Consider the following 26,985-nt stretch of genomic DNA (forward strand, 5'->3'; position numbering starts at 1 on the left):
TTGTTAAAAACCATCGTATAACCTCTACAGCCATGTAGTCAGCTCGCGCCATGTCATAATAAGTGATAGCATCTGTTTTAATTTATTCATCGTATCATGTATATTTGCTAACAAAACATCTGTGTCGTTAAGGTAATTTCAGTCAATTGTATCATGTTGAATATTGTGTGTCAATTGTATACAGTTGAATCCTGTTTTAAGGAATACCGTTATAGCAAAAAATCTTGTTTAATGAACATTTTTCTAATCCTCCAGATAAGTTTACATAGGAATAATGCAAAAACCTGGAATTCCTTTATAAAAAATGATTTCTCTGATCTCTTGGAGTTCGTTATAAAAGGATTCAACTATCATATAGAAACACATGTATAGTCTCTTTATAGCTGTACTACCTGTGATATATTTTTTCTTCTATCGTGCCAGCAGTGAGAAGACGATATATGGTGACCGGTTTTTCTTGACCAATACGCCATGACCTTTCCTTTGCTTGAGCATCTGTGCTTGGGTTCCAGTCAGGGTCATATATAATAACCCTATCAGCAGCTGTCAAATTGACACCCAGTCCACCTACACGAGTTGTCAGCAAAAACACAAAAATATTGGAATCCTAAAAGAAAAGTGGATAAAAAATTTTCTAGCTCTATCCAGTTTCCTTAAAAATTTATAGAAATTTACATGTAAAAGTTTCCATCTATCTATATATATACATACATGAATTGTCATTCTCTGCAGGCATGTATGTTTACAATACAAATTTTCAATTTTCTACCAATCTTCAACAAAATTCTGTATGCATATCAAAGAGCATATAACTTCGAAAGTCCCAAAATTTATTCAAAAATGTTCATAGTAAAGGCAATCAGTTTCCCTCTAACTGGTGTGGAAAAGAATACTCATTTTGGAGACACGGCCCCTACAAAAAAAAAACCTCTACAGGAAGAAAGCAGATTTTTTCCCTATGCTTTTGAATAGACAAAATCTCTCCAGATTGATTGCTACATACTAATATTCATTTACATATTGATTACCACAACATTTATTTTGATCATTCATGGGACCTTTTTCGAAAATTTGCTCCACTCATACGAAAAAAAGAGAGAAAAGTTTCTCAACTCTTTTTTTTTTTTATAGAGACGGCTATTTTCAAAATGATTACTGCTGTTACCAACAGTCATCTGAATACACCATCAATTTGACAAGTTCTTAGAATAGAAAGCGTCAGAAAAATGGTGGATTCTCCACACATAAAAGCTTGCTGCAAGAAAAATTAAGTTACTACAAAAATTATGAGAACATACCCAGTAATATATAAATACCCAGGAAACATATCGTATTACTGGCATTTTGTGACATGGTCGAAAATGTTAAGGGTGATCAGCATGCCAGAAAACCATAACTATTTTTCTGAACTTCACTGCCTTTAACTTTTCCAATTTTGTTTATTTTAAAATTCATTTGATGTTCTCTTTAATTGGCAATTTGAAATTCAGTGCGCCTTTATGTTGCTCATCTTCTTGTACAAATATTCAATCATTATACTTCACTCACAGTTTGAAAGGAGATGACAGCACTAAAAACTCGCACACAACACTTGATACACTCAAACAGTTAGGTACACATTTGTGGCACAACTCATTAGATACTAAATTGCCCATGGCGCTAAACTGGAGTTGTGCTCAGTTTGAAAGAAAGAAAATTTTCTTAAAACTACTTCTTGACAGGGTTTCTTGAACATTTGCAAAAAAAAAAACAATGGTTTCATTATAAGAATATCCAGTGTCAGTTGAAACCTTCAGCAATTCCCAAACATATATTTTTAAAGTGATCACAAGTAACAGTTGATTTGTATAAATCACATATATTCAATTTCTTCTTATGACTGAAAATAATCATTGCAAATGGGGATGTGGTTATGAAAATTAGTTCAAATAAAATGTTCAGTCAAAATTTCATGAGTTCAATGAAAATAAGTCAAACCCCGTCATAGTGCCCCCATATAGCGCCAACCTCGCTTAACAACACATATTTTCAGTAAAAAAAATCTTCCATATAGAGATTATAATGTGGAAAACCTACCTGTTTCAACGTTAACTATTGTTTGAATGTATACAAAGTCAATGTCTCATTTTCCAAGAATTTCCATAAAATTTATTCTTCTATCATTTTGCTTTTTTTTTTAAAGGAGTTGAAGATTTATTATCCTTTTCATTCAACTGTTATCATCAGTCAGCATAACAACAGTTTAGAGCAAATTACTTGAAGAATAAAGAATGGCGTGGTCAGGGGTCTTAGAAAGCACATTGGATATCTGAAAGTGTAGAAGTGTGAAGGGACCAAAAAACAACCAATGTATTCAATGTATCAAGCATGTCTTTACTCGCTGGTCATTACATTTTGAGTGGTATCAACTCCCTAGATTTGCTCCCTTTAATTATGATGAAAGTTGTTCTTTCAATATTTGTAAAAAAGGAAATTTGTGATTATAAAACCAATACGGATTTGAACTTGAAATAACAGACAGATACGTTAATATTCCTTATGGAACATCTAACGTAATGGGTATCTGATGAAAAAGTACCCCAACAACCTCCCATAGAACATCAGACAGATCTACCCACCTTAGGACCAGTGCCAGGCATAAGGGGACGAGGCAGTTGCCAAGGAAAACATTTTTTATGACAGATTCATTATGATGGTGTTTTCACTCTTCCAGATCTCTACACATCTAAATCATTTTTAGGGGAAACCACAAGTATGTAAATTAGCACAATTCTTTGCTATTCAATGTTCAATCATCTAAACACACCTCCTTTCCTGCACTTCCCAAAAGTGCTGCCAGTATCGACAGACCGATCAGACATATCCCCACTATAACTTTTCTAGTTACATCCGTACTTGGGAAGATTTGCCTTGCAGCTTCTTTACTTAAAGTTGCTTTGCAGCTCTGATTCAAGAACCATGGATCAGAAATGGGATGAGATTATGGGACGACTACCCAACTCCCAACATTTTGTGAAGAAAGGAATGGGGACTCACCCTAGAGCATGTGTGCACCTTGCAAAAGGTATCCATGCCTGGGCACTTCCGCAATTCACATCAGAAGATGTTGCGGTTCTAACAAAGGATAATGACCTTAACAAGAATTGCCCTCTCATGATTAACTCGGTCTATATGGCATATGATCTTAAAATTTCACAAGACTTCTTTGAACTGGTGGTAAATAGTGAACATCACAATATAAGCATGATTATTGGATGTGATGCCAATGCTCACCATACAGCATGGGGTAGCTCAGGGCTAACCAGGGGCACATACCAACTTTCTGCACTTCTAATAGGGTAAGAAGTAATTGATCTGGCACTGGTCTCAGTAGATATTGCAACCATGATCAAGAAATAGAGGGTCAGCAATGAACTCTCCTTATCTGATCACAGGTTCATAAACTTCCAACAATATGAAACAACAATTATTCCTAAATTTTTTCGGAATGACAGAAACATAAACTGGGATCTTTTTAAAGAAAACCTGGAAACCCAGCTCAACACTCTCGTCAGTGGCCTAGCCAGGTTTTTGTCAGTAGGGGAGCAAAATATAACAAGGCGCCTCATTTTGTTCCTCATTTAGGCGCAATTAAAAAAAAATTAAGTATACAAAGAAACTTAAAATTTCAATAAAAACTTCATTTGTTTGTTTTGTTTTAGTGTTTATTTTTTGCACACCTTTTTTAACCGAAAATAAAAATGTAAATAATAGTTCATATATATAGTGTAAACTAAACTGAAGAGCCAAAAAAACTGGTACAGGCATGCGTATGCAAATAAAGAGATATGGAACCAATCAGAGTACGGCGCTGCAGTCGGCAACGCCTATACACTATCTACCAATAAGTATTTGGACACCTGTGATAGAAAAGAAAAACTAACTTTATTCAAAATCAATAGTTGGTAAAGCCTCCACGAGAGGCAATTACAGCGTGAACCCTCCGGGGCATACTTTCCACAAGTTCTTGTGTGACGGCTAGTGGTATTTTCTTCCACTCGGCTTGGAGAAGACATGTCAGTTCCTTCACCGATTTTGGACGGGTAGGGCACCCCTTAATTCGGCGATCCAACTCGTCCCAGAGGTTCTCGATAGGGTTCAGGTCTGGGCTCTGGGCAGGCCAGTACATTCGATGAACCCCATTGGCACCATACCAAGCCTTGGTTAACCTCGCAGTATGACAGCTGGCATTGTCGTCCTGGAAGTAACAGGGGTCCACCCCGTAAAACTGCTACAACGTAGGAAGCACATTGTCATCCAAAATAGTGCAGTAGGCATCGGCGTTGAGCTTACCATGAATGGGGACCGAGGGTCCCAGTCCATACCAGGACCATGGCCCCCACATGGGGGGGGGGGCTGACAGGGCTCCAGCCCTGGGACCCGGGAGTCAGGGGGGCCCGTGGAAAGATCTTTCGATTTTTTTCCCTTTGATATATATATGTCCCATAGGAAAATAGACAGGACTCTTTAATATCAATCACATCAATTTGTATTCGTATGGACGGATATCTTGAACTACGTACCTTAGATCTCATTGAAATTTTTTTTAACTATACACATGTACAAGTAAACAAGAAAAACGAAAAAAAAAACCCCAGAAACGAAGAAAAGAACATTGTACAAGGCCCCCCCCCCCCGGCTCTCATGGCAGTCGTTCTCCTAAGAAGGAAGAAAAGTGTCCTCAGGGCTATAGCCACTAGAATAAGGGAGGCCACTAGAATAATCCTTATCTAGTCGTCGAGCGTGTGTAGGGACCTACAGGGCTACCGCGCGACCCCTGCTGTTTCAGTTCGTAGAAGGCCATAATGTCTCGATAGAATGGAAATTGGAGTAAACAGACGTTGTATTCCACAGTGAAATTGCCTCTGGGTGCCGATAAAGCACATGAACCCCCCCCCCCCCCAAACATCCTGGAACAGGGGCTCGTAGGCTGCGCTCTTCAGCGGACCCCCTCCACAGTGAATTAATATTATGGAAAAAAGACAAAAAATGAGAAGAATGGTCCAGGCCCCACTCTCGTGGGCGGGTTACGATACTGAGACAGCTTTGCTGCAAGCTTTTGTATACAGTGGATCCCGCATTATTTTTTCCTCCTTGGGTCCTGCGACTCTCTGGTGCCAACTTTTATTACTGATACTCATCGAGATTTCATTTCATTTCATTCCGTGCACCGCCCAGGCTCTATCGACCATTGTCAATTTTAGCCATTGCCCGGATGAGGGGCTGGGCGATGTCGGGTGCTTTATTATGCATATAAAATATAAAATACATGAACATTGAATATAAAAACACATTATAAAAAAAAAAAAAAATGTATATACAGATTTAAATATTTCTATTATACAATTTATTCCGATGAGCTGTTCTGACGTCCTTTCCAGCTTTATTGAGCCAGAGTCCCCTGTTCCTCTCTGTGGCCAAGCGCCAGGTCCTGGACCCATGTCTTCCCTCGTTGGCTTGTTGGCTAGTGTGAGCCCTTCGTGTCACATTGGTCCAACCAGGTGCCAGGTCCTTCAGCATGAGGGGAGGGGGTTGTTCGATTATTCAAAAGCTCCTCAGCTTTTGGTTGGGTGCTTCACAGTTTAAACACTGATCATTGGGACTTTGTTTCTTGATTACTCTTTCACTGGATCATTCTATTTGAAGTCAGAGTCAGAGTCTTCCCATATTTCGACCGCTTCTTCTCTCTCCGATTGCTCTCCCTCTGTGTCGTATTCTTCGTCTTCTAATTCTTCTATTTCCTGGGAGAGTACCCTATCGACGCTGTCTTCGGCTTCTGCCCTTGCTCTCAGTCTTTCGCTCCTCCTCAGTTGTTGCGTTTCATGTGGAGTCTGGATGGTCTCATCCGTCTTGGTGTGGAGATGTTCCTGGTTGGCCTCTAGGAATTTAACCAGGTCCTTGATGGTTTCCATTGCTTTTCCATCTCTCTCCATCCTTTTGAACCATTCATGCTCCAACTGAGGGAGCGGCTTAACCAGGTGGAAATCTGAGGTCTTTTCGCACTCTGTTGCGTAATGCAATGGGCTTCCGACTCCTCCACACAGGCACTTGTCATTGTTTGAGATCCCGAAGCGGAGGAAGTGGGTGGGGAACGGCCCGTGGCCCGAGAAGAATATCGTCTTCTCTCTGCTCCAAGATCTCTCTCTCCACTGTATTTTGGGCAGCACCCTATGGATTAACTTCCCATGTGTGGCGGGGTGGTCCCAGAATTTCTGCCACTTTCCAAGGATGTGAATCTTTATTATCCTTTTTGCAGTCGCTGCTGGAATCTTCTTTTCCAGGAGGATCGTACGGCTCAAGGTTGCTGCCTTGGCCAATCGGTCCGCCTCCTCGTTCCCTTTTTCTCCGACATGGCCACGAACCCAGTTCAATTGGATGTTTGGATTTTTTAATAGAGCCCTGCGGACGGTCCTGGTGTCCTCGTGTCTCGTGAGGGGGTCTCTTATGGCTTCCAGGCTGGATCGGCTGTCTGTGTATACTTTGGACTGGGTCGTTGTGTTTTCCAAGCTGCTTACCGCTTCTCTTAGAGCGAAGAGCTCCGCCTGGAAAATCGTGCACCCTGTCAATATCCTCTGCTTCCACTTCTGGGTTACTACGTCATCCTCGTATCTCACGAAGGCAGCACCCATTCCATCCTGGGTTTTAGAACCGTCTGTGAATATGGTGGTTCCTTCGTATGAGATAGGGCCCGTTTCTTCCAGGGTGATGATCTGGCTCTCCTGGATGTCGGTGGCGGGGTGCATATCCCAGCCTATCCTTCTCTGCTCTAGCTCACTCCACTGGTATTGGGCCTCCCCCAGACTTATGTTCCTCTTGAGTCTTGTTACCATGGCTGCTTTGGCGACATACTCCGTCTGAAGACTCAGTGGGGGAACTCCTGCGATGGCCTGCATGGCTGCTTTTGACATCTTGTGGTAGGCTCTTGTGAGAAGGTGCAGGAAACCTCCCTGCAGGCTGTCCAGCTGCCTCTTGAGCTTCTCTGATGGGTCCTGGTACCACGCAGCAGCTCCGTATGTTATTATCTTGATAGCCACCTGGTCGTACAATATCCTTCTGAGCTTCTGCGTTAGTCCCCATCTTGGGCCTGCCATGCTCGCCAATGTTTGAAGGTTAGCGTTCGCCTTGGCTCCCTGGGTTTTTACGTGTGATATCCAGTCCAGGTCTTTGTCCAGAGTGACCCCAAGATATTTCATCGTCTTCTTCCATGGGATCCTGGTTCCCTTCATCCTTATCTTGGGTCTCTTGATTCTTGAACTGTACCACAGGTAAGAACTTTTTTTGATTGCCGGCTCCAGATCGTTGTTGTGTAGCCAATTGACCATCTGATCCAGAGTCCTGGTGGCCTTTCCTTCCATCTCTTTCCATTTCTCTGTGGCCATGACTATGAGTATGTCGTCTGCAAAGGCCTGGACTCGTACTCCCTCTTCCCAGGACTGTTTAAGTAGGCCGTCCACCGTGACGTTCCACATAAGGGGGCCCGAGCACGAGCCCTGCGGACTACCTCTCGTTTGGTCATGTTCCACGAGCTCACCTCCCAGCTCCATGCCCACTTTCCTGTCTTTCAGGAGATGCATCAAAGTCTGTGTTAGATCTTGTGGTGCGGGAATCTGCGCAAAGATCTTTCTCAAGTTGGTGTACCGAAGTGCATCAAATGTGCCCTTGATGTCGATGGACACCAGCGCCACGTGCTTTCCTTGTGTCCTGGCTTCCTTGATGTTGTCGACAACGTCACAGAGTGCTTCGTCCGCCGATCTTCCCATTCTAAAACCATATTGATTCTGGTGCAAGTATTGGTGTCTCTCCAAATGGTACATCACCCTCTGGACTAGGATCCTTTCCAGAATCTTTCCGGCGTGTGGGAGCAGGGTGATTGGACGATACAACTTTATGTCGTCCACTGGCTTTCCTTGCTTTAGGATCAGAATAACCTTTCCCCTCTTGAAGACCTTGGGAAATCTCCGCAGCTCCAGACACTTGTTGTAAAGAGCGGTCAGGAGCTCCGGGTGCTTGCCATTAATCGCCTTCAATATGGGCACGGTAAGCCCGTCCGGACCCGGAGCCTTCTTGTTACCTGTCCTGCTCATCGACCGCTGTACTTCCTTCTGGGTGATGTTCGGGTCCATCGGGCCAATGGGGGGACTCATCGAGATTTCTCGTTGAAAGCGTTTTCCCGCAAAAAGTATTGTACGAAATAGCTGTAATGACGTGTGTACTGAATCACGTGATTTCGCTCACGGCCCCTCTAGTAACCCCCTCCCTCTCCCAGTCAAGGGTTTTTTTTCCAAATCAAGGGGTTTTTTCCCTTGCTTCTGAAAAAAAAAAGGCTACATTCCGCATTGGCCTTTTTTTATTCGCTGTACTGTCTTGAGGACACATCTCCCCTCAAAACTTCTATTCACAGACGATATTGTTGAACAGAAAAATATTTACGGTTCGCGTCTGCAAAAATACAGTTGTTCGAAATCTTTTAGTAAAATAGTTGAACGAGTGTGCGTACATAAAGGATTAATTTTTTCCCCACGTGGATGAATCCTACGGTTCTAGCCCAAAAGAACGGTAAGCAAAACTAAAAATCTGAATTTTTGTTAAATTTTTATTTTGAGCATTAAGAGTTAACTGTAATGAATCTATGTTAGAAGAGTTTGGCCCTGCATCGAGGCTAGTTGCGATGTTTGTTGAATTGTGTTTCATAAAGTTTAAAAACGATTATTTTTAATAGGACATATCTACAAATTACAGAGTAACCTCGTTCATATGTCACTCAGTTATACAACTTTCATGTTTATACGACGTTTAACTTGGGTAGCAATTGGTAACAATACATTTTAATGTTAAAATATTTCATTCATTTATTTAACGTAAAACCTCAATTATTAGACGTTTTCACTTCGACTAAAACTCGGAAACTTTTGAAAAAAGAAAAACGTAATTTATATCCATCAAATGCGCACAAAATTTTTGTATGCAGTGAAAAAGCGTTGCTGCAACAGTTCTAGCATATTGTCACCGCAAAAGACATAAATTTTAGGGTGATTGCTGACGTATATGAAAATTGCCAGTGATATGGCTGATGACCATTTAGAGTGGACAGTTACGTGATTTGTTTATTGCCTCTTTCTGAGAATACGCAGATGTGGAGAGTCCCGAAGAAATGGGTTTCAATTGTTTTGACGGCCATGTGACCTTTCAGAATTTTTTCTCTCCCTATGTTTTCAACGTTATCCAGAGAGGGTGAGAAAGTCTACTGTAAGCATTTGGGGGGTACAGGTCTGCCGAAAATAGGTATACATGCACAGCAAGTTCTTTCGATCATTTCCTGTAGAACTTTCTTTCGATGTGGTGCTTTGCTTGCTGACAGGGCCGTCTTAAGAGCATCATGGGCCTCCGGCCCAATCGATTTTTCAGAGGCCCAACCTAGAGAATTCTCGAAAATTTCAATTACTTCCCATTTTAGTGAGCCCCCCCCCTCTTCTCTTGAGGCCCCCGGGCCGTGCTCGGGTGGGTCCATGCGTTCAGACAGCACTGCTTGCTAACTGTGTCAAATTCGTCATTCGTAATGTCGGAAAAACAAAAAACGCTCTCTCTCTAAAAAAACTGGAAATTTTGGAAGAATTCAACAAGAATTTTAAATTGATAACAAAAGTTCATCTTGCAAACAGGCCCGTCATTTAGGGTCATTAGGGCCCTGGCTTTTGAAAATACACTAAAAATGGTATATATATACATACATTGAGTACCCTTGTTTTCCCCCTGGAAGAATTTTGCCCCCCTCCCCCCCCGGAAAAAGTTGCAAACCAGTTGAATATGTTCGTTTCGACTTTTTGAAACGATTATAAAGTAGAGAAACAACCAAAGAGAGGGTGATTGAAAATCATCTACTGCCAAAAAGTTCAAGATAGGGAAAGTTTTGCAAGTCGAGAAGATTGTTGAAATTTTGTACCCAATGTCGTGTCCCAAAGGTGATGTTGTGCCAAATTTTATTTCTTTAAATGATTTGAAATGTGATTTAATTTCCTCTGAAGTATGAAATATTTTTTTAGAACAGAATTGGAATGCAATTAAACACATAAAATTTTATAACATTTTATATGTGTGGGGGGGGGGATAATTTTTTGGAAAGGCTGTTATATTCACTTCGACTTATACATAAAATGTTTTATAAAACGTTTTGACTCTGCCTCTTGAACGTCGTATAAACGACTGTAACAGAATTGTAAAGTTGCTCAGCTGAATAGATGAAGTGAACATAAATATTTAAATTATTTCAGTTCAATTGAAAGGTGAATGAAAGGCTATGAAAGGTGAATTTTGCCACTCTGCTGGTCCTGGGCAAGATACCTGCTTGTCCCCCCCCCCCCAGTTGCGGCCCTGCCGACCATGGATCGCGATCACCATTGGCGTATGCAAAGGAGGTTTAGGGTTCTAACCCCCCCCCCCCCAGAGCCGAGATTATAGGGAAAATTAATATAAAATTATTGCAGGAAAAAAGAACGTAACCCCCCACCCTCGTGAAAATGGCAATACGCCTATGGCAATCACAACTTTCTATGAGAAAACCATATCGCCTAACCAATTCGTTCTTTTAACTGGCCCATAGGGCAGCTCTATTTTATTGCGTAAAATTATATACAAATCACATAATCATATCTCGAAATGTGATAATATTTATCACACACAGACACAATTATATTTTATTATTTAGTTTAAATAGACAGTGAAACCTCGATATAACAATATTCTACGGACCAAAAAAAAAAATATTGTGGTAGAGAGATTAAAGAGGTAACATTATCCTCACGTGTGATCAAATTTATGCTATTGTCATTTTTTCTATATGGGCATTGTTAATATTATCGGAAAATACGCTTTTATGTATTTATTCATTACAAAAAATAGTAATTGATTAGTTTATTTATAAAATTCACTTAGATGAGTATCGTCCCTGTACAGAAGCTTACCGCATAGTGCTTTTGTGTGTCGTACACATAGTGCAGCAATACAAATAACGTTAGCTTTTGGTGATCATTTAGTGAAAAATATTGTGGTAGCGATTTAAAAATTCTCCTAAGAATATCGGATTATAGAGGCGTTTATCATAGTAGATAATGTCGTTGTACTGAGAGTTTAACATTAAGCCAGGCAATTCCAAACAAGATTTGAAAAAAATATCATTGTAGATGTATTTATTATCGATTATCGTTGTAGCGATGTTTTGCTGCATATACAAATGCCGTATCGTATGCAGGATTTCTCATGGGGGGGGGGGGGAGAAGGGCATTCAACATTTTTTTCTTCCCGAAGGAGGGGTTTCTTTTTTTTTTTATACTGAAAAAATACACCATAATCTCAAGATTGGCACAAAATTTTTCGGAGGGGGGGGGGGGGGGGGGGGTAGGGGGCCCGTGAAAAATCCTGGCCTGGGGGCCCGGCACTAGCATGTGGGGGCCATGACCAGGACAAACACCCCACTGCCAATTTTGGGTACTTCAGCTCGCTAGATATGTCCCTTAAGGATCGGTAATTTTTGTGATACCCGATAATTATACCTTTCTCGAAATGAGAGAGCTCCGAACTGCGCGGCATCTTGCATGCGACTAATACCGATGTTGTTTCCTACACGATATATACCGGCGGAGGGCGTGACGTATCTCAGGACCGCAGATATCATCATTTGCATAGGTGTCTAAATACTTATTGGTAGATAGTGTATAACACAACAAGTGTCTGGCATAGTTGTTAGATCGGTTACTGCTGCTACAATGGCAGGTTATCAAGATTTAAGTGAGTTTGAACGTGGTGTTATAGTCGGCACATGAGAGATGGGACATAGCATCTCAGAGGTAGCGATGAAATTTGGATTTTTACGTACGACCATTTCACGAGTGTACCGTGAATATCGGGAATCCGGTAAAAAATTAAATCTACGACATCGCTGCGGCCGGAAAAACATCATGCAAGATCGGGACCAACGACAACTAACGAGAATTATTAAACGTGACAGACGTGCAACCCTTCCGCAAATTGCTGCAGATTTCAATGCTGGGCCATCAACAAGTGTCAGCGTGCGAGCCATTCATAGATATGGGCTTTCGGAGCTGAAGGCCCACTCGTGTACCCTTGATGACTGCACGACACAAAGCTTTACGCCTCGCCTGGACCCAACAACACCAACATTGGACTGTTGAGGACTGGAAACACATTGTCTGGTCTGGCGAGTCTCGGTTCCAATTGCTTCGAGCTGATGGACGTTTACGGGTATGGAGACAACCTGATGAATCCATGGATCCTACATGTCAACAGGGGACTGTTCAAGCTGGTGGAGGCTCTGTGATGGTATGGGGCGTGTGCAGTTGGCGTGATATGACGTTTCACTTCGATTTTCTCTTAGGGTTATGAATACCTTCAAAAACACCAAGTTATAGTGAATTTTGGCAGAATTATGAAGTGATGTAAATTTTTGAAGTGTTATAACTCATTGTCAAATAAAACCTCAAAACACTTTTCCATATTAGTTTTTCACAAGGAATGATGTAATTATTGGGCAGTCCATAGTTACCACCGTGACTAGGCTACCAGTGTTTTCCAACCTGGTGTTTAAGTACTCCCTAAAAGGTCTGAGATTGTTTCTATTTACTACCATTGAGAAATGACACATTTTGTACTGTAAAATTGCAATTTATTTGATATTTTTGATATTGAAATTAAAAAAAAATACATTGCAGATTTTATAGATGCTATTTGCCTTCAAAATATACGACTCTGACAGGTGACAGTTACATAAGCATCCTGTCTGATCACCTGCACCCATTCATGTCCATAGTGCATTCCGATGGACTTGGACAATTTCAGTAGGACAGTAGGACAATGCCACACCCCACACGTCCAGAATTGCTACAAAGTGGCTCCAGGAACCCTCTTCTGACTTTAGACACTTCCGCTGGCCACCAAAATCCCCAGACTTGAACATTATTGAACATATCTGGGATACCTTGCAACGTGTTGTTCAGAAGAGATCCCCACCTTTTCTTACTCCTACGGATTTATGGACAGTCCTGCAGGGTTCATGGTGCCAATTACCTCCAGCACTACTTCAGACATTAGTCGAGTCCATGCCACGTCATGTTGCGGCACTTCTGTGGGCTCGCGGGGGCCCTACACGATATTAGGCAGGTGGACCAGTTTTTTTGGCTCTTCAGTGTACAATATATGCGGGAGGAAAAACCCTTAAAGAATTGAACTTGTCACGAAAGTGAAAAAAAATATATATTTATGGGTTTCTAGAACTATGTAATATTCTTTTTATCATGGGATGTTTATGCGACAGTTTTGCACTCGTAAGTGAAACTGAAAAAGTTTGATTAAAACCTATATGATCAGGGACGCCGGAAGTCAAAAATGATTAGTATTGCTCAAAGTTTGTGGGACATTACTCAGTAGGGGGGGGGGGGAAATTGGTCATAACACATATTTCCTCCTGACCATACATCCCTTTTTGAACTGGAATGTCCCGTTTTTTATCCTCAAACTTTATTTGATTTCAGCGATGACGGGTAATTTGAACTACTTTTGTGGGAAAAGATTTTTGCCGCCTCAGTAAAATATGGTATATCTATGGATGTCTGCCTCAAGATGTTCAAAAATTTAGAGTATTTTTTTTTAATAAATTAAAATATTGACAGAAGTTGCATATAACATTTATATGCATTTTCTTTCTATTTTGGTTTGTTTTAAATTGTTTTTAAAGGTTAGTGATTCAAATTTTTTCTGGGAGAGATACCCCAGTCTCTCCTGCAAAGTTTGGTTCTGCGCACGTCCCTGAGCCTGCGCACAGTATATGTAGGTTTATTAATGTTATACATACACTCAAATACATGAGTGTATACATATACATGAGCAGGGCTTGACAAATCAAAAAAAAAATTTACGTGAAAACAATATATTATAGGTGCCAAGATTTTTTCCCCACAAAATCCATCCGAAAATGTGTATTCTGACTTGTTCAGGACCCCTTTCATGCTGGCAGACAAGTCGACGTAATTTCCAATAATTCTGTACTGTCCTAAGACTTCAATATAATTATCAGTTATCATACATAAAAATATTAGGTATCAAAGACAATTTCTTAGTCGTCATGGTGATCTAGTGCTTGGGATTTGTCAAGCCCTGTATTTTTCCATCAGATTATTTTGAACAGAAATTTTTTGACAAAGAATTTTGGAATCTAATTTTATAAATTACTATTATATGCAAGAAGACACTCTCTGAAATGAAAAAAAGCATGGTTTTTTTTCTCTCCAAAAAGCTTAATGACGTCTTTTCCGTCCCTTAGAAATAAAATTTAAGTTCACTGAATTTAGTACTGATAAAAAGATACAAGGGGGCGCCAAAATGCGCACTTGCCCCGGATGACCAAACATCTAGTTGCGGCCCTGCAGCAGAACCGATTTTCAAAGGGGGCATAAGGAATTTTTTTCAGAGAAATTTTGATTTACCAATCCTCAAAAAACATTTAAATTAACTGAAAGTGGTTTAAATAGCATATTTGAATATCTGGCCAGCGTGGAGGATTACGGCCAAAAACCCTCTAAAAAAAGAAATATGAACTCTGTCAAATAGCACATAAAAAGTATTTCTTTCGATATTTTAATTACGATGATATATTTTAATTTTTCTAAATTTTTTTATCAGCTTTGGGGAAGCCCCTTCACCAACCCTATTCCTTCATATGCATCTGCCCTGGGGCAATGTAATGTACAATCTGGTTACCACTGGTATTGCACATTCAGCAAATTTGATTATACATAGTTAGAAAGAAAACATGGTCAGCCTAAAAAAAAGGAAAGTTCTGATAAAACTTGTTTATATAAAAGGAAACTTACATGAGGTGCGACCCGCTTTTTCATAAATGCCGATATGAAATTTCTTTAAGGAAAAAAATTAGAATTTTTTTTTTCAGCTGTGCTTTCATGTTACAAATAATGCATTCTACTGGGCAGGGAAAGTCCAAACAAAATAAAGGAACATGTGTCGCGAATCAGTGTATGAGTGTATGTGCGTGGGAGAGAGAAGATGTTTTTCTCATATATTTTGTGGTGTCAGATTTGACCCAGACGATTGTGACGTCATTAACGAAACCCCTCTCCCTCTGTGTTTTGTTTTTGCTTTTCTCTCTCTCTGTCTGTAGTGTACAAGATATAGTTGAAACGATGCTATCGGCTCGAATGGAAGCAGTCTTTTTTCGAATGTGCTAGAGAATTTGTACAGTATGTATCATGTGTATTAAATAATATTTTAATCAAGTTCATCCTTCGTGTCAAAAGACAACTGCGTTTGTTTCTCGGGTAGAGATGCACAGTTGAAAGAAATTTCGAATGAACCCTTCATAACATTTTTTGGCGCCCGAACAGGGACACGAAGGACATCGTGAACTTACGAACACAGATACATAGTGCTTTCTTTTTTTTTATTTTGAGTTTCGCTGAGCCGACCATGGAAGCACTGAAAGTAAAAAGAAAATCTCTTCGCACGTCGCTGACGGTAGCAATGAACGCTATTGCAGAAGAGCTGCAAAAAGACACTTGTGATTCAGAAAATCTTCAAGTTCTTCTCAATCAGATGTGCGATAAATTTGAGAGATTGGATTCCGTCCAAACAAGCATTTCTGAACTGTTTGAGGAAGAAGAATTTGAAAGAGACTTCCTTCAAGCTGAAACCTACCGTGATCGATTTCTAGCTCTCAAATTGAGACTAGAAAACAAGGTTTTTTCACAAGGAGCGAAATCGCAAGTCGATGACGATAGCGTGGTGAGTGTAGCTGCTTTTACAACAAAGCGAAAGTTCAAGCTTCCGAAACTGGAACTAAAAAAGTTTTCTGGGGATGCCAGAGAATATCTTGGATTCTGGAGCCAGTTTGAAAAAATTCACGAAGATCCAGATATCGCTACGGAAGACAAGTTTCACTATCTCTCGCAGTGTATGGTTCCGAATTCTCGAGCTTCGCAGGTCATCAACAGTTTTCCAATGACAGCGGAGAACTACGAAAAGGCTATTACGCAAATGAAGAATCGCTTCGGTCGTGAGGATACACTAATCCAAGTTTATGTGCGCGATCTTCTTCATCTTGTCTTGAGCAACAACAGTGGTTCCAGGAAGGAGTTCAAGCTCGCAAATCTATACGACAGCCTGGAGACAAAATTACGATCATTAGAGACTCTAGGTGTCACTGAGGATAAATTTGCAAGTATTCTTTTTCCACTAGTTGAATCATGCCTTCCTGTGGATATCTTGAGAGTTTGGGAAAGAGAGCGAGGAAAGATAGAAGGTAAGAGTGACTTGGATTCTATCTTAGAATTTTTGAGAAACGAAGTGATATCGGAAGAGCGAGTTGCTTTGGCTCATGCCGGACTTGGCTTTGAAAAAACCAAGAGACCAAGCAAGCTCGTCGCTGAAGAGCTTTGTATTGCCACAGCTAATGATTTAATGGTCCATCATAAGATTGATAAACAACGCATGCTTAAAAAGACTGACGAATCTTGTATATTTTGTGGTAAATTTCATTCGTCAGATAAGTGTTTTAAGACAAGCTCACTATCATACGATGAAAAGCGAAATTTGATTATGAAAAGGGGAGCTTGTTTTGCATGCCTTAAGAGAAATCATATCTCGCGAAACTGTAGAGCCAAAGTCAGATGTTCTAATTGCAATAGAAGACATTTGTCAGTAATGTGTCAAGGAGACTTTCCCACTGAGGTTAAAAATGTAGAATTAGAAAGTACTAAATTAGAGAAGGGAGATAACGTACTGACAAATCAAGCAACCGATTCTGATGTTTTATTGCAGACTCTGATAGTTAGAGTAAAGCATGGTGATCGAGAGAAATCTATTAGAGCCATCATTGATACCGGGTCCGAGAGAACATATTTGAAAAAAGATGTCATTGATTTTTTGAAACTTGACAGTTGTGACGAGATTAAATTGGTCCATAAACTGTTTGGTGGTGTTGAGACAAAAGAAAAATTACACCATAAATACAAAGTTCATGTTAAGAGTCTTAACAACCAATGGAGTTGCAATATGTTCTGTTTAGATCAGACAAAAATATGTTCCGGTATCAGGAGTATATCAAACGGTCCATGGATCAGTGAATTGACCAAATGTGGTATTCATATCACTGACATGGAAAATCTATCATATCGCGTTGAACCCGATATCAAATTGCTTATAGGTGCAGATATAGCTGGTAAATTGCTAACGGGAAATATTAAATCATTGAAAAGTGGTCCAGTTGCTGTACAAACCCATCTGGGATGGACTCTAATGGGAAAAATGCCCAGAGTAATTGAGAAAAACACTCCAAATCATGCTTTGTTAACAACATCGTTATTTCTCAATGCTTCCTGTACAGAATTATGGAGATTGGACACTTTAGGCATCACTGATCCCGTTGAGTCACAAACAACATCTGAAATCCATGAGCAGACAATACAATATTTCAAAAATACCTTAAATGTTGATTGTGATGGAAGGTATGAAGTTGCATTGCCGTGGATATTGGATAATTCGCATTTGCCCACAAACAAAGGCTTGGCAGAGAAACGACTTTCAACTACTTATAAGAAACTAATTGTTTCGAATAAAACTGATATCTATCAGGAAGTTTTTGATTCGTGGTTGAAAGAGCAAATTATCGAAAGGGTGACTGACGAAAAACAAATGCAGGTTCATTTTCTCCCGCATAGACCAGTATTCAAGGAATCGAGTGAGACTACAAAAGTGAGACCTGTTTTTGACGCATCAGCTCACGTTACTGGGTCTCCTTCACTGAACGACTGCTTATGTAAGGGTCCAAATTTAATCGAGATAATTCCAACGTTATTGAATCGTTTCCGGAAATTTCCTATTGCAGTAACCTCTGACATTGAAAAAGCTTTTCTACAGATTAGTGTTAGAGAAAAAGATAGAGATTATTTGCGATTTTTGTGGAAAAGGGATAAAGATCAGATAGTTGTGTACAGGCATAAGCGTGTAGTGTTCGGAGTCAATTGCAGTCCTTTCTTATTAGCTGCTACACTGAATCATCATCTTGACAAGGCTCCTGATGGCCTATCCACTACAGCTAGAACTCTGAAAGAATCTTTTTACGTAGACAACTGTGTGTGCAGCCTGAACTCAGTTGATGATGCGAATAAGTTTATAATAGAATCGCAACTACTTCTTTCATCCGCAAAATTCAATCTAAGAGACTGGAGGTCCAATCATTCTCTTGGTATTATCACTACATCACATAGTACGGATCCCGTTCCAGTTCTTGGCCTAAACTGGGATTCAGAGAATGACCTACTTTCCTGCAGAGTCGAGCTACCGGAAGAAGAGAAAATTGTAGCTACGAAACGAGTTTTGCTTTCATTGGCAAATAGAGTATTCGATCCCATTGGATTTACTTCACCGATCACTTTGCTTCCTAAGTTAATTTTACAAGAGTGCTGGAAACTAGAGTTGAAGTGGGATGAAAATTTACCCGACCATTTGGCCAAACAATTTTGGAAATGGGTAAAAGGCATACGATTGATTCCTACTATTAGTATACCGAGATGGGTGAATCTAGGTCGATTTACTGATAAGAAAGTCAGTATTCACATATTTTGTGACGCAAGCAAATATGCTTATTCTACTTGCATTTTTTTGAGAATCGAAACAACGGACTGTGTTTCAGTGAATTTCGTTCAATCACGTACCAGAGTTGCTCCGTTGAAGAGCATAACAATTCCTCGCTTAGAACTTTTAGCATGTTGTATTGGGGCGAGATTAGGCAGCACCGTTATTTCTGACATGGACATACCGGAACTGAAGGTTTACTATTGGAGTGACTCGACAACTGCTTTAAGTTGGATCCAAAGAGATGTACACTGGGGTGTATTCGTTTATAATCGTGTACTTGAACTAAGAAAGTTGACTCATATAAACGAATGGAGGCATATCGCTGGAAAACAAAATCCTGCTGACCTCCCCTCAAGAGGTTGTTCGGTTGAACATCTATTAAATCTAAGATGGTGGGAGGGACCAGCATGGTTGAGTGAGCCCGAGTCTACTTGGCAACGGGTTGTCGAATTGCCAGATGAAGAAGTTGTCAATTCTGAAAAGCGAAAAGGTGTATTGATTGCACATAATGAAAGTTCGAAACCAGATAACTGGTATTACAGGTATTTTTCATCGTACTTGAAAATAGTACGAATGCTGGCTTGGATCCTAAGGTTCATCAATAATTTGAAAAAATTGGATGTTTCGAAAGAGTTGGACATCAACTGTTTTGAAATACAGCGCGCAGAAAGAATGCTTGTTATACTGATTCAGAAGGAAGCATTCAAGGGTTTCGATGATGAAAAAATACGAGTATTGAGGCCAGTCGTTGATGAATTTGGTATAATCAGAATAAAAACGCCAGTTATGTACAGAAAAGACACCAAAAACTTCAGATATCCAGTCCTTCTGCCTTCGGATCATCCAGTTGTACATACCCTGATTTCGTGGAAACATAAGGAACTTCTACATGCCGGAGTTTCTCTCTTGATGAGCAGTTTACGTGAAGAATATTGGATCATAAAAGCAAGGAAAACGGTTCGGTTTGTTGTTCAACGTTGTGTGACATGTAAGAGGTTCAATGCACGTAAAGTAGAGTCTGTTCCTATAGCCTTGCCGGAAAACAGAGTGCAAGACGCAGCAGTATTTCAGATAGTGGGAGTTGATCTGGCCGGTCCATTGTATCTGAAAGAGGGCCAGAAATCATGGATCGTGTTATATACATGTGCGGTGTACCGAGCTGTACACTTAGAGCTTGTGACATCACTATCAACTGAAGCCTTTCTCCAAAGCTTGCGACGTTTCATTGCTAGGAGGGGAAGACCATCCACAATCTATTCGGACAATGGAACAAATTTCGTTGGAGCGAATAAGGCATTCTCAAGCATTAACTGGGATGAGATCTCTGCTGCAGTGGCTATTCAAAGGATTAGTTGGAAATTTAATCCTCCTACTGCTGCTTGGTGGGGAGGATGGTGGGAGCGGTTGATCCAAATGGTAAAACGCATCCTAAGAAGAGTATTAGGACGAGCATCTCTATCCTACGAAGAGCTGATCACAGCACTCTGTGATTGTGAGTCTGTTGTCAATGACAGACCTCTTACGTATGTGACAGAAGATGTTGAAGATCTGGCACCGTTGACACCAACGATGTTCCTGATGGAGATACGATCATCAAGCGTTGCGGACCTGGATGCTGTGAATACCAAAGAGTTGAATAAAAGAGCCTTATACCGACAGAAGTTGCGAGATTTGCTAAGACAAAGATTTCGTTCAGAATATCTGGGACAGTTGCGTCAACAAACGTTCCGTAGAGGAAAAGTCAAGTCTCTCTCAGTTGGTGATGTTGTTCTCGTAGAAAGTGACAGAAAACGTTCATACTGGTCCTTGGCTCGTGTGATAGATCTGATTCCAGGGAAAGATGGTCACACTAGACTTGTTCGAGTGAAAACGGACACTGGTGAACTTCTGAGACCGATTCAGAGGCTTTACCATATGGAGATCGAACATAAACTGGAATAACAATCGCCCCCGGATCCAGTTTTGCGAACAAAAAGCGGAAGAAAAGTGACTGTTCCTGAACGTTTGAGTTATAGTTAAATTTTATTGCGTACTTTGTGATGATTTTTTTTTTTAATGATTTCGATATTTTAATATGCTATTCGAAATTTTTTACATTTTTTTGAGAGTTCATGTCATTATGCTTCGAGAAAACTCTTTATCATTTATTTTGGTAAGTATTGTGATATATCTGAATATTTTTGTGAAAATTTTATGCAATTAGTATAATGTTTATTTTGATCTGAGAATATTGAGTTTGATTGGCATAAACTCAAGGTGGGAGGATGTCGCGAATCAGTGTATGAGTGTATGTGCGTGGGAGAGAGAAGATGTTTTTCTCATATATTTTGTGGTGTCAGATTTGACCCAGACGATTGTGACGTCATTAACGAAACCCCTCTCCCTCTGTGTTTTGTTTTTGCTTTTCTCTCTCTCTGTCTGTAGTGTACAAGATATAGTTGAAACGATGCTTTCGGCTCGAATGGAAGCAGTCTTTTTTCGAATGTGCTAGAGAATTTGTACAGTATGTATCATGTGTATTAAATAATATTTTAATCAAGTTCATCCTTCGTGTCAAAAGACAACTGCGTTTGTTTCTCGGGTAGAGATGCACAGTTGAAAGAAATTTCGAATGAACCCTTCATAACAACATGTTTTCAACAACAGCAGCAATGTAGGTTTTCTTTACTATATATAGTCACCAAGAAATAGGCAGGATATACAGTATGAGCAACAGTCACCAATCCCATACTGATCAGCGGCACTCTTTTTACTTTGTAAAAAAGGCATTGCAATACAATTACTGAGTTCAGACGCCAACCTAGGGGTGGGTGTGTCACCTGCTATGCAAGAAAGAATTGGGTTTGGGTGCATGCTTTTATGTGCATGGATAGCCATCGGCAAAAGACAATCAGGGCCGTGGCGAGAGGGGGAACTGGGAGGTCTGGTTTCGCCCCCAACATATTAGAAAAAAGCAAAGAAAAAATCTGTTGTTCTGTTGCTTCAAATCTCCTCCGAAAGAATTTCTGGCAATGGCTCTGATAAGCTCATTTGAATCGTTCAGAAAATTTTTTCATTTATTTAAGAAATTAAAATGTAAGGCTTCAAAAGGATAGTAATTTTTTAAACCTATAAAATTTTATGATTAAAGTAAAATAGGCAAGCAAAAATTTTAAAATGGGCATCAAGAAAAAATCATTTATAAATAAAGGAAAAAAATGAAAACCTAAAATTAAGGATTTAGAAACTGACAAGAAAAAAAAATATCACTCTTATGCCACATACTATCAGGTGCCGTAGCCAGAAATTCCTTTCGTGAGGGGACGACCAAAGCGACAGAATAGAATCAACTTTCATCCCGTACACAGGGCCGCATGTAGATGCTTGGTCAGCCGAGGCAACCAAGCATTTTGGCGCCCCCTTATAATGTTGAAGGAGAGATTAAAGAGTGAAATTTGCACCCCCTCTAGTACAGCGTGCAGGGTACCAGATCCGCCTGCACCCCCCCCCCCCCAGTTGCGGCCCTGCCGTACATATCGGTAATTTTTTTATATGGCACGGAAAGGTGGATCCCAAGTCCCCACTATGTTTTCTCTCCTGTTATCCATTTTTCCTGCGATCCCGCACCTAGAATTCAACCGGAAATTTCCCTGGAATCTGAACTCATTTCCCGGAAGTAGAATAAGGTTTAAGGACATCACATTTCTGTACTGAATTTGACATATCTAGGAAATTTTTATCACTATAGAAGCATGCATTTTATAAACTGTAATCATTGGCGTACGCAGGGGGGGGGGGGTTGGGGTTCTAACCCCACTTGAGCCAAGATTATAGTGTTATTTTGCAGGGAAAAAAAGTAACCCTCCCATCAGGAGGGAAAAATCTGAAAACCCCTCGAGACAATTCTGCGTATGCCTATGACTGTAATCAATAAATTTTGAATACAATTAATAGTATTAATAGCTAAATTATTAAATTAATGAAATACACGCCGTGTATTCAACCCTTTAAGCGGAAGTAACAAAATATCTCGTCAATCTCTCGCCTCTAATTTTAACGTTTACAAGACAAGACATTTTGTGAAGTTGATCTCTCAAAAACTTTTCAATTTAACTTATTATTTGTGTTATTATTTTTTTTGTTAGGTTCTCATCTAATTTTTTTAAATACCAAAAAGTGTTTTTTTTTAATCCAAAAATAACTTGCAAAAAAAAATCTATTAATATCTGCTAAAGAGTGGGGGATTACACACCCCCACACTCGAATTGACCTTTGGAAGGGGCAGAAAAGGAGCGCAAGGAATTTCTTCCAGAAAAATTCAGAGTTACTAACTTTCAAAAAGCATTTAAATCAAACGAAAAAATAATTAAGAATTGTCCTGTGTCCCCAGTCTGGAGCCTCTCAATCCGACCCTCGTGGAGGCCATGGTTTCGTTATTCCAACAGTGCAAATTTGTGATTACTTCATAATTCATTAATTTAATAATTTATCTATCTATGAGACAAAAAGAATTGCACAGGAATGGCATAAAAGGTCCATGCTATGCAGCTGGGTTACAATCAAGGACGAGTTGAAAAATTTGCCACACCATAGCTTCTAGTCTAACTTTTTGGTAAGTATTTATATGGTCCCCACATCCTGAAGCAGGGGCCCTCTTAAACTGGAATCTGGAGGGCCCCCATAGTGAATTTATAGCATGGAAACAAAAACAATGTTAGTTATCTTGGGCCCCAGGGCTGGATCACTGTCAGCCCTACGCTTGCGGGGGGAGGGGCAGGATTATTGGTGTTGCTGTACTGTAGAAACGAGTTTTTTCTTCATGTGGAAAATATACTGTATATCATTTAAAAAAAAAAAACAACCAGGGACCATTGACAACAGGCATCCCTCATTGTATGCTTATCAGCAGCTCTTTTCACTGAGTAAAAAAGGCCGACAGATTCAATTATTGTTAATTGAATGTGCTCAGGGTAATCAGCCTGCAAAACAATCGGACACCACGGTTTTTCTTTTCCTACAATTTCAACAACAGGACGCAAATCCCTGGGAAGGATGAATACAAGAAATATGGGGAAGTAGATGACAATGGCATTCGTTTACGGATGCCTTTTTAGCCAAATACTGTTTTGTCATCCCCAGGGCTAATGAGCTAGTGCTAGACATTTTTGGACATGAAAGGTTTTCGTCAATTGATAGGTTCCCGGGAAGGAGGTGGAGATTGGTAGTACGTAAAAGAGGCGAAAAAAAATCACTGAAATTAATAGCAATTTAAAATTTCTTTTTTCTCACGCAAATATAGAAAAGCGCTTTCAGTGTACTATATGAGCTATTTTTAAATGATGTGGTAGAGCGCGGAAATTTAGCCACTAAAAATTGTAATAGGCAGGCAAAAAGGCACTAAAAATACCTAAAATAGACACTGAAAAAGGTATTTATAAGTTTTGGAAGGAAGAAAATGATTAAAAACAAAGATATTAAGGGTCCAAAAACTAGCTGAAAAATTCGTTGCACTTAATCCATCCATTGTTTTAATTATAGTTTGTAATAACTGCATTATTATCTAAGTTAAATTGATTTCAAGCCCAAAATAAAATGTTAGTAGATCATCAGGATTAGGGTTATTCCTGGACCCCCCATTACCAAACGGGGATCTGATAGAGAAAATAATCTGTGAAGCTCCTTCGAGTTGCGAATAATTCTCATTTTTTTTGCTGTATTACTTGGAATAATCATTAGCACCGTTTTTTAACTATAAAAAATGATCTCATTTTTTTAACAAAAATATAACAACTTTTTTAAATATTACCACATATGAAGGTTAATACAGGCATAGGCGTACGCAGTATTTTCTCGGGGAGTTCAGATTTTTTTTTCCCTTCTGGGGGGTTTAGTTTCTTCCTGCTACACTATAATCTTGGTTCAGTAGGGGGGGGGGGTGAGAACCCCCATAACCCCCCTTTGTGTACGCCAATAAATACAGGGCCCCCTTCAAGCGTGGGGGCCCTGTGTGGTCGTATCTGCCAAACGCCCCTGAGGGCCACTCTGGTCAATTTAATCGAATATTAAATGCTGTATGTATGTTTAATAAATAGCCATGGTTGTTTGCAGTGCATTTATAGTACAAAAAATAAAATCAAAACACCATGGGCCCTGTCTGCTTCTACTCCACCACCTTGTGTGAGCCATGACGTCAATTCATGACCTCTTGGAACAGCCATCAGCCAGCTATGCATATACAACACAGTCCAATACCTGGCCGAGACATTATGTAAAGCGTGCGGGAGAGAAACAAAAACTTCTAGTTTTCCTCTGCTTTTCTAGCACGGGCTGCGTTCATCTGAAATAAACTCATTCCCATCTAACACCATCTGGCCAAAGCAAAGTTAATGCAGGGCAACACCAGTCTGTCAGATCACTTATTTGCGTGAAATAGGCTGGAAGGGGGGGGGGGAGGACTTTCTAATAATAATTAATACTGTAAGTTGGGAAATTTTACAAATTACGATTTTTTTGAAGTTTTTAATGCCTAAAATATCCAAGTTTTACAGATTATAGCCACTGAAATTCACTAATAAACTTGAAACTATGCTGAAATAGGCATTTATGGCACGAAAATTTCAAAAAGGCATTTTTACCAAAAAAGTTTGAAAATAGGCAAAAATTTGCATTTTGCCTGAACTTCCGGGCTCTAATGATTGGTATTGCTGAGCAATACCATAAAAATGATTGGTATTGCTTTAGCAACACCAGCAAATATGTTTCGGCGTCCCTGTATATAATCCACTTCCTCTGAGTTTTGACGCTAATTTTTGCAACAGCAAAATTCATAATCAGAACTTTTCCTGCCTGTGTTTTTCATTTTTGAAAAGTGCTCAATTACTTTTGAATATCAAGCTCATTGGCTAATTTCCTGTCTATCGACAATGAAGCCAATCCCACTAATCTTTCTTCTTTCATAGTTGATCTGACTTCAGATTTTATGATTTTTAACCTGCTGAATGATCTTTCTACAGAAAAGCTGCTGATTGGCAAAGTTAGATAAAGTCTGTATAATTTTTCCATATTTGGGAAAAATTCGTTCATTCCATGTGTAATCATGAATTTTAGCATTGTGCTGTTATTCAATGCTTTTATGTCGTCAGATATATCTTTGCAGAGGTTTCTAAATAAAAGAAATTCCTTCACCGGTTTGTCTTTCTCTAAGACATCATCATATTCTTTAGCAAAAACAATTTTTTCATGCACATCGTCTTCAAAAAAGTGAATCAAGGAGACAAAGTTGCACGCTGTTTCTTTGAACTGCCTGAATCTTTGTCAAGATGTTAATGATGCAATCTAGTGAGACTAGATATGTTTTCGTGATGAAGTTTCTCCGACTATTTGATATATACAACTTTATCTTTGGTGATCTCCTCATGGAAAAGTTCGGTTTTTTTCACATCCTTAATTTTTGTACTTGACAGGAATACTACACTTTTCCTGAACCATTGGCTTTAAAGACAACTTTCAATTAGAAAAATGTTTCAAATGGTGTTTAAATGAAAAAAAATTGTTAATAAAAAACCTACAAAATTTAAATTTTTATAAGGTTCTCCCGTTTTATAATTTATTAGAAATTTTTTGCCTTGTCGCATTGCCGGGCCATCTCAACCAATACAGATGGGTGGGGCCCCAGTGTCAATTAGGATCGTAGACCAATCCAATATGAATATGTGCTGACATCACTGTGGTATTTATGCTCCCAGCCAGGCCGCAACTAGGGGGAAGCAGGCGGTTCAGGTGCACCAGACCAGAGGAGGTTAAAATTTCACACTCTAACACCTCCTTGAACATTACAAAGGGGCACCTAAATGCATGCTTGGCAGGGCCGGTCTCAGACCTAGTGGCGCCCGGTTCAAAAATATTAGTCAGTGCCCCACCAGACGAGAATCCAGAAGAGGCAATTTTTGCTAGTTATTACTGTCCCGTAAAATACGGGACAGATTTATTCAACCATAGTATCAGACTAGGTGTGGTGATCGTCCCCATCGCCACCCCTCCCACTTCTTGGTTGGATATTAAGGGACAAAGAAGTCGGAAAAGCTTTTTCTAGAATGGAATTACTGCTATTTAACTAGTAAACAAGCATAAACCCCCAACTTTTTTGATTTAATTATGAGATTTAAAAACATTAAAAAAGCAAAAAACGTCACACATTTATGCAGGATACTCATCACAAAAGATCTATTTTCATCGTACTAATTTTAATTGAATTTTATGGTAAAATTCATGTAGTGCACGCATCACGTATGGGCAAAGCTGATAATAAAA

General features: G+C 39.7%; 1 protein-coding gene across 1 annotated transcript in view; it reads right to left on the bottom strand.

Moving 5' to 3' along the window:
- LOC149083293 (DNA excision repair protein ERCC-6-like) overlaps positions 1–26,985 on the bottom strand; it is a 435,993-nt gene that overhangs the window by 108,990 nt on the left and 300,018 nt on the right. The window contains exon 17 of the mRNA XM_089236536.1: positions 393–607. Coding sequence (XP_089092662.1) covers positions 393–607 — 215 coding nt within the window. The remainder of the gene's footprint in view (positions 1–392; positions 608–26,985) is intronic.

This window comes from Pholcus phalangioides, unplaced genomic scaffold (assembly GCF_987345545.1).
Source record: "Pholcus phalangioides strain wild (caught in Gottingen) unplaced genomic scaffold, Ppha-v1.0 ptg000009l_1, whole genome shotgun sequence".
NCBI lineage: Eukaryota > Metazoa > Arthropoda > Arachnida > Araneae > Pholcidae > Pholcus > Pholcus phalangioides.